Here is an 8,983-nt window from a genome sequence, read left to right on the forward strand (position 1 = left end):
TTTTCTTTCATATTTTATTTTGTTTTTTTACCGGTTTTATATAGGAGATGACAAGGATATATCAGTCACGACACGAATCAAGTTGAAGATATTTGCCAAGAGGAAGGTAAAATATGACATTCTCTACATCATAATCTATTTTTTGTTGGCTCATAATACTAATACTCTGATTTTATCATTTTAACAATAAATATTTAATTCAACGGGTTTTTCTTTCGTATCTTATTTTGTTTTCTAGTTTTAGATAGGAGAGGACAAGGATATATCAGTCATGGCATATTGGCATGCGTCAAGTTGAAGAAGATATTAGCCAAGAAGAATGTAAAATATGACATGGCATATGGTTCATGATATTACGAATTTAAATATTTAAGATATTCAAAGTATATAAAATAAATAAGCTAATCTTCTAATCTAGAAAGAGAAGAAATGTCAAAGAAAATATATGTGTTTTGAAAGTAGAATGGTCAAAGAATGATGGGCCTGTTGTCCATAGGGGCGGGCCTGTTGACCCTCAAAAGTTCGGTGTTGAATTGGCCCGTATGGAAGTTCGAACCTTTATCGTTACTTTTGGTAACTCTAGAAATTTGTTCGGTTTAGATCTTTACTTCAATAATATTGTTGGTTTAGTTAATAGAACGTTTAGATTTAAAACATAATTTGTTAGAGATGAAAGGTTTTTATCTATTTCATAATAAAGTCGATAGGGATGTTTGATCTTTGAGACGTAGTAATTGATATGGTTGTTTTTTTAACTAAATAATTATAACCTGATTAATGTTTTTTTTAATCTTTGCATATTTTGTTCAAAATGTTAATGCAGGGGTTGATAGGTTGTTTTAATACAGTTACGATCCAAGATAGGTTGAGTAACTATCAAAATACATGTACTTTTTGGCACGGGTTGGATTGACCTATAATGGTTTTTGCCCAACACTTAATAAAACTTTTTATGAACTTAGCGTAATTTATGTCCACATAAGTTAAAGGATATAATATCGATTTCACATAGATACATCGGTTTAGTTTGGACAACCGAGAAGTACAAAAGGTGAATTGAATTATGGGCCTCGAACATAAAGCTTAGAGTTAAAATTAAATGGTTGGTTTATGTGTTCAGTGTTATGTGCTGATTTGAATTAATAATAAAAGAGTTGAAGTATATTATTTTATATCCGTGTGTTTTGAGGTATTTTTGGTTTAGTCCAAGCAAAGTTCAATCTCGAGCAAGTTATAGTACCAGAGTATACTTTGCTTGCTCCAATAACCCTTAGTGAAGATTGAAGAGATCAAGAAGAAAAAGTTAAACAGAAGACAGTTTCACGTTATAGTTTGTTTTGCAATTACCATTAACAAAAGTAAAATCCAGTGTCCCACAAGATTGAGATATACTTGAGAGGCTCGGTTTTTACACATGGTCAACTGTATGTAGCTTGATCAAGAGTGAAGAGTAAATACGGTGTTAGAATGCTTATTTTAGACAACAAGGTATAGCTACAAACAAAAGAACAAATATATTTTATAAAAAACTTTTAATATTTTATGAACTTTATGTCATTAAGTTTTCAGTTATGTTTGTAAGCATCGTACTATAAAACTTACTTTTTCGTAAATTTATGTTTTTAATAGTTTTGTTTTCACATGAATATGAATTGCAATTATAAATTATATTGCCATCTCAAAAAACATATTCAAAAATATGTTTTCCTTTCAAATTGTATATGTGTCTAATTCAAAATTTATATATATTCACCCGTGTCGTACACGGGTCAATAACCTAGTATATATATATATGTTGTTTAAATTAATTTTTTTTTTAAATTTGACCATTCCCAACGGTCAAATTAATATTTTATTATTATTTTTTAACATCAACAGGCGACAAAAGGTCCCCCCATTTCAGCAGGGGGGGGGGGGGGGGTTTCACCCAAACTTCGCCCCATTCCATCACCCACGGCGGGTGGCCTAATACTTTTACAATTACATGTTAGAAGTAAAAAATCACAAATTGTACTTGCAATTTTTAAAATGTGGTTATCAAATTCAATTATATGTTAAAGCTAAATAACTACAAATGGTCAACTTTTAATTCAACATTAATAACTATTATTGTTGATATGTCAGTGAAGTCTTTACTCACACCCTGATTTTTTTCTAATTTCTTCCTTGATCGACATATAACGAAAAGGATCTATCGTCAATGAAGATAATTAAAACGGTTTAGGATTGCAAAGAAAAGTTTGGAGTGCAGAGACATTGATCCAAATTCTTAGGTGAGATCCAGATTTAAATAAAAAAATCCAGTAATCAAGGCATGGAAGATTTGGTGCAAAAGGCAACAGAAACTATGGACGATCTTTACAGGATACGAGACACTTATTTTCCAAACGACAAAATCAACACACTCCAAACGCATTCTCAAATCCTCCCGGTACCAACCCTATTGATTGCGATTGCATGCTCTTTTGGTTTATGATTCATTGTTTGCGGCTATTGATTCAATTCCTCCCGCAGAAGAGAGACAACTGGCTACACAACGAGCAACATATTAGAGTATTAGATGTCTTTGAAGAGTATTCAAAGAAAGCAGAAGATCATCTTTCTAAAGCTGTAACTGAACACTAAAAACTGAAAACATCTTCATCTAACTTTTTCATATTGACTCGGTTATCTGATGCCTTTTCAGGTCAAGTTGAATCCGTCACTTGCAGACGCGTGGCTATGTTTAGGGAACTGTATATGGAAAAAGATTTACTTTGCGATTTATGTCTCAGTCTTAAACATGCAGTTAGGTTTGTAAACGAACCGAATGAACATGAACGGAGCATGCTCGTTTAACTTGAACTGCACAAGTAATCTAACACAACCAATTAAACAAATGGGGTTTTATTGTTTGTTTTCATTTGTTAATAGTATAAACGAACACTTCAAAAACTAAACGAACGAGTATAACTCAATATAGATGAACGAACATAACTGAGCTAAAACCAATTAGAAGTAAATGTGTTGGGTCTAAAGGTTATTAAAAGTAGACTATATTGTGATGGACCTAAAAAGTTTAAAAGATTATATTAACGAACGTAAACAGATGAACCTGAACAAACGTAAAATAACAAACATAAATGATCGTAAATGAGCGAAGACGGATGAATTTATATGAATGAACGTTCACAAATATAAATGAACAAATGAGACTTGTGTTCATGTTTCTTCGTTTATTAAATAATGAACATAAATGACCTTCACGTAGAACAGTTAACGGGTGGTTCATTGAACGCTCGTTTTGTTTACGGGCCTACATGTAATTAACAGACAACCTCGGGAATGCTTGTCTCACATGTTTCTTTGTCACGGGCGCATGGGATCACAGCAAATTACAACACTCTTTGAAAGCCTACCAGAACGTTGTATGTCTGAAACCTAATTTCTTGGAAAAGATCAAATTGGTGCCTTGGTGTAACATTTTTCTTTCATGATATAACAGGAGAAAGATGAGAGCATGAAATTGAACCCGGATTTATATTTCAACTGTGCAACTCTAAGTATCTCTCTATGGGTTATCTTGAGCAAGCTTAAATCAAGTTCCTTAATACGCATTCTTGTTCTTTTACGTTTAGGGGTGTAAACGAGACGAGCTCGACTAGGCTCGTTTTAAGTTTTTTTTTAAAGCTTAGGCTCGGCTTGTTTGTTATTTATTAATTAGCTTATATACATTTTTAATTATTTTTATATATTTTTAGATAATCTTAAACAAGCCAAGCTCGTGTACAGTTTCTTAAACGAGCCAAGTGTCGTTAATACATATAAGTCTAAACTTGCTAAAACTTGAAAATACACAAGACTTGTTAAGGTTTGACGAGCTTAAGCAATTTTCCTATACAAGGCTTGAGCTTGGGACACGAGCTTTATTTGAGGTTCGGGCTCGATGAGGCTCAGCTTGTTTTGATCTTTTTATCGATTCAATCTTGAGTAGCTCGTGAGGGGCTCGCGTTGTTTACAGACCTATCTTTATGATGTGCGAAAAGCTATATACAAATATTAATAACTAATTCTCGCAATTAAACACTAAGCCTTAAATTTATAAAACCAAACAATCCTAACTAAACTTCACACAAACGGCAAGTGTATCGGTCACGTAGCAGCACAGTCTAATGGAAGTCCGGATGTCGAACACAAAGACACGTGAGAACGGCTCAGATAATTAACCCTAATTTAAGTCCTGCCTAAATAATATATTTATTTATCTTAATTATTTAAACTAACTAAACTTAACTAACTTAACTTAGCTAACGGTTAAACTTAACGGAACTAACGATAATAAGAAAACGAATCACCTAGGTAAGATGACTTAACGGGTATAGGATGGCTCAGGTGCTAACAAGTGTTTGAAACCGGCGTCTAAAGATGAACTAAGATAGATGTAATCAAGGCAACAACGTCTATTTAGCTTTTAATTTACGGTTGTTTATTTACGTACCCTAATGATTTATTACTTGGTTCGTATCAAAATCACAATCCTCACTAAGGCTCGAGCTAATTACAAACCTAGGAAGAGAGGAGTAATTAAATAATAAGGATAAAATAACTCAACTTACAAACTAACCTAGTCGATAGCTGGAAAACCGCACGTGGTCTCGCAACAGGTAACTAAATCAACTAAAGCAGAGAGATAAGCTAACCCCTAAGGTTTTGGTCCAACTCAAAGGGGATGATCCTACTGACCTAAATGATTCAAGAAACATAAACCCTAATGGCACGCGTCTACCACAATCAATCAACACACTTAGTATTAACCGAACTAGCAATTAACGACTACACGAAACAAATTCATGCAATAATCAACTACTCGGGGCTCATGCAACCTAAAATACATCTAATGGCAACAAGGTTCATGGAATAATATCACAAATTATGAACTTTACAATAACTAAACAATCAAACACGAAATTAGCACCCGAAAAGTGATAAATCAACCGTTAAACATCAAACCTATGTGATTCAAACAAATTTAGCCAACCATAATGAATGAACAGTAGATAATAATCATAATTAAGCTCAAGGTATCCATTACAAACTGATTGGAACTTGTTTCAAAGTCTAAAACTCAAAAACGAACTCACAAACGTTAAAACAAGCAAAACCGACAACCTGTTGATGAAACTCCGATTCGGAAGCTCCTCCTTCTTGTTATTTCGACTTTAGCAGATCTTGGAAGGCTGGAATGATGATTATTTTCATTCATAGGGTTTAGGGTTTTTAAATATATCATTAAACACCCCTTCCTAATATAAAACAGGTTAAAACAAGCCCACAAGGCCCACTAGAAGACAAAATAGACGTTCTTATGATTTCTCAACATTCTTGGAAGCCTTGGGACATGTTGGAATCCACCACATGCTGCTTGAATGGTATGACCTGGTCACGTAGCTCGGCTATGCCATTTTCTGACGTTTTTCGACTTCCAGCTCGTTTATCTTCGTACGCACGTACCGGCTTCATCCGAGCTCCGTTTTAGCTGATTCTTTCTCCATTTAACTCGTTTTCTCGCTCTCTTCAACATGGGACCTATCACATACACAAACGTGTAAATTCACGAAAGAACTATTGATATTCGTTAACGGTTTACGCACAAAACAACACAAAAACGGGATAAAAACGCTATGTGTTTTGCAACACATCACTTTAGTATTCTTATATGTGTTTTGTTGACTTCAAGTTGTTTTTTTTCTACTGATATAGGTAAATACATATTTAGAGAATTATGAAAGGGCTCTTAGTGGATTTGAAGCAGCTGCATAAATAGATCCTTGTCTTAATGCTACCGAGGAAGTTAAAAAGATGATTAATCTTTTTGATAAGTTAGACAGTCTGTTGAAGGTGAGTTTCTGTTTCTTGATTTTGTTAGTAATTATATTTATGTATATAATTGTCGTATGAGATTGAAATTAAACATGTTTCAGTTCATTTGCATGAATTTAGGTTTGTAAATAAACAGAACGAACACAATCGATGCGTGTTCGTGTTCATTTGTCTAACTTAATTGAACAACTATCGAGCACGAACAATTAAACAAATGGGGTTTTCTTGTTTGTGTTCGTTTGCTTATAAAATGAACATGTTTGTGTGCATGTTTGCTTGTTAACAGTATGAACGTAAAGGAACATAACTGAATATAGATGAACGAACATAACTTAGAACAATACATTGGTCTAAACTTTAACTGAATAAATTAAAATCTCAAATGAACGAACTTGAACAAACATAATCAAATTTTGAATGTAAATCAAACAAAATCTTTTGTTTATGTTTGATCGTATGTTACATAATGAACATAAAAGTTTTTTTCTCAAAGGTTGATTATTGATATAAAGTATTTGTTATCCAGGGACAAATTAAGGCTAAACGACTTGCTTCGCTGACATCATCTCTTACTGAAGTTCAATGTAAGCTACCAAACTTTATATTATTTTTCATAAACATCATCTGTTATCTTATTATCTACTGATTTTATATTAAGTTGTCTTTCTTTTTGGTTTCAAGTGAAGCCATCTTACAAACGCGCTACCATTGATAGCCTGTTAGATGGTCTCAACAAGACAATTGCAGTGGTGGGAAAAGTTCTTTTTTTCATTAAGCATGAGAATATTACTCCTTTGTACGTAAATTCCAGCCCATTTGACCAGTTTAATTTTAAAATGATTCAGCCCGAATTATCTCGTTTATATACTTCATGTATTTGAATTATTGCAGATATTATTTGGCGTGTGATTCAAACCAAGTATGTTTTGTCCTTACAGTATATGGGATGAGCAATGAAGCTGTGAGTTTTTAAAAATCTTGTTTATGCAACCTTTTGCCAAATTTCATAAGACGGAATGTATTTGCTAAAAACATATGCAGAACTAAGGAATTCTCTTTATTTTATTATTATTATTATTATTATTATTATTATTATTATTATTTTGTGTTGTAATACTCTGGTAAATCAATTTTTCCTTTTTCTGTAGCTGAGGTCAATCTTCTTTTTTCTATTTATTTTTTCAGTTTCCAATTTATATGCGATGTATTTTGTCATATTTAATATCTAATATAAATCCAAACACACAGCTTTTTTGTCTACATTTTGATATAAGTTTTGTTAAAAACTGAGTTGTCCAACATTAAGTATTTTTTGGATATAACGAGACCAAAATATATTTTCGGTTTAATACAGCTCAGTTTTCAATAAAATTATATTGAAATGTAGTCAAAATAATTGAACAAGTTGTATATTTAGATTTATATTAGATATTAAATATTACAGGTTATTAAAGAAAAACTACTTCAAACATATAAATGAAAATAAAAATAGTAAAAGAAAAAAAGATGAATTCGTGAGGGAGTTGCGACTTGCAACTGGTCACTACTTGCAACCTTTAGTACATTAATTTTACAAAAATAATTTCATCCTTTAGAGCATTCCCGTCTTTTGGACAATAAAAGTTCTGGTTTTTTTCATTAATGTTTTGGTTGTTATTTAATGTTTCAATCTTATTTTTGTACAGATTAAAGAAGGTGACCAGATTACACTATTGGATCCATGTTTTCGTAACAACAATTTCTCTTGGAATGAGAAGGTTCGTGTGTGTGTGTTTTATTTTTCCTGAAACATATTTGTCCCTCGTTTAACCATCTATTCTCTTTTAGGGATGAGCGTGGGAAAATACCCGTATCCGTACCCGTACTTGTACCCGATTGTACTCATACCAAAAATCAATAAAAACATGTACCAGTACTCTTATACTCGTACCAACTTTTTCGGTATGGTACGGGTACGGGTATTTCGGTACAATACCCGTTTTTGTACCACTTTATTTCTTATTTCCAATTTTTCGACGATCTTGAAACCGGTACTGGTACGAGTAACAAACAACCTGAATTAGTTCGGGTATCGGTACTTGCACATGTACATGACGGGTACCAAATTAGTACAGGTTCCAAGTTGGCCGTCAATTTATGATAAGATAGTATTGAATAACCTTAATTTGGTCGCCGAATTTAAGTGATTTGTTTGTTGGTTTGAGTCTTGGATGTTATATTATTTAATTTTGAAGAAACGATTGGTACTTGTTCAATAATAACATGGTTGGAAAATTTATTTTATATATTAAATACAAAGAATCTCAATTGAAACCCTTATATAATCAAAACATATACAAAATAACAAATGTATCCGTACCGTACCCGTACCTGTACCCGATTGTACATGTACCAAAATTCAACAAAAATGAGTACCAATACCCGTATCGAATAGGCTAAATCGGTACGAGTAGGGTACTGGTATAAGTACGAGTATTTGAGACAAAATGCTTATCCCTATTCTCTTTATGTTTTATTTCTTTTGCAGCATTATGATTTCAGATCAGTTCGTGTGGATTTTTTGGAGCAAGTACAAGTGAATGGAAAACCCATTCCTCCTCGCCATTCTGTCCGATCATCAATCTATGCACAACATAAACCGTGAAGATGAACTTGGAAAATGAAATACATATGAAACTGAAAATATGTTAAATTTAAGAGTGCATAGGAGTGTTTTATGTTTATTTTTAGTTTGGTGAAAGATTGAATTTTGTTTGGTGATCATTGTGTACAAACAAACAAGTCTTGCAAAGTGTCATTTCAAGGATACTTTGTTGCATTGTTTTATGCGGTCAAAAGTTGAGATGAAAAAGTTGATAGTTTTTGATAAATTTCATCCAAAGTATATATGCATCATATAAAACAAATTTCACATAACAAACTAAGGATGATTTCCTCATATCATATTTACCCAACTAAAAGAAAAATCATATCAAGTGTGTATCCATTTAAAATAATTAACAGTTTGATTTATATTTTTAAAGAAAATAAACAAATTTGAAGTTACCTACCAGGCTACCACCATATCAATATCATAATTTGCATCTTGGGTGTAATCTGCACATTACTTACTTTTGCATTTCAA

General features: G+C 32.5%; 1 protein-coding gene across 2 annotated transcripts; it reads left to right on the plus strand.

Moving 5' to 3' along the window:
- Positions 1–5,720: 5,720 nt before the first annotated feature.
- On the plus strand, positions 5,721–8,586 carry LOC143622186 (uncharacterized). 2 transcript variants are annotated; one of them, XM_077093398.1, is made up of 6 exons: positions 5,721–5,877; positions 6,386–6,443; positions 6,541–6,655; positions 6,751–6,820; positions 7,545–7,616; positions 8,387–8,586. In XM_077093398.1, exons 1-6 carry the CDS (start codon positions 5,839–5,841, stop codon positions 8,501–8,503), a joined length of 471 nt encoding a protein of 156 aa, XP_076949513.1. In that variant the 5' UTR covers positions 5,721–5,838; the 3' UTR covers positions 8,504–8,586. The 2 variants fall into 2 exon arrangements, with proteins under 2 accessions (XP_076949513.1, XP_076949520.1); XM_077093405.1 differs by having other exon boundaries at positions 6,583–6,655.
- The last annotated feature ends 397 nt before the right edge of the window (positions 8,587–8,983 follow it).

Source organism: Bidens hawaiensis, unplaced genomic scaffold (assembly GCF_021521415.1).
Source record: "Bidens hawaiensis isolate Kalapana, Puna unplaced genomic scaffold, B.hawaiensis_p1.1 tig00000326_1, whole genome shotgun sequence".
Taxonomy (NCBI): Eukaryota; Viridiplantae; Streptophyta; class Magnoliopsida; order Asterales; family Asteraceae; genus Bidens; species Bidens hawaiensis.

What these genes read in the sequence shown, in the direction of transcription:
- LOC143622186 (XM_077093398.1), top strand. Translation starts at nt 5,839, where the DNA reads ATGATTAATCTTTTTGATAAGTTAGACAGTCTGTTGAAG. An exon ending in ATCTCTTACTGAAGTTCAAT is followed by an intron (nt 6,444 to 6,540) that starts GTAAGCTACCAA and finishes TTTGGTTTCAAG; the next exon opens with TGAAGCCATCTTACAAACGC. An exon ending in ATTTCTCTTGGAATGAGAAG is followed by an intron (nt 7,617 to 8,386) that starts GTTCGTGTGTGT and finishes TTTCTTTTGCAG; the next exon opens with CATTATGATTTCAGATCAGT.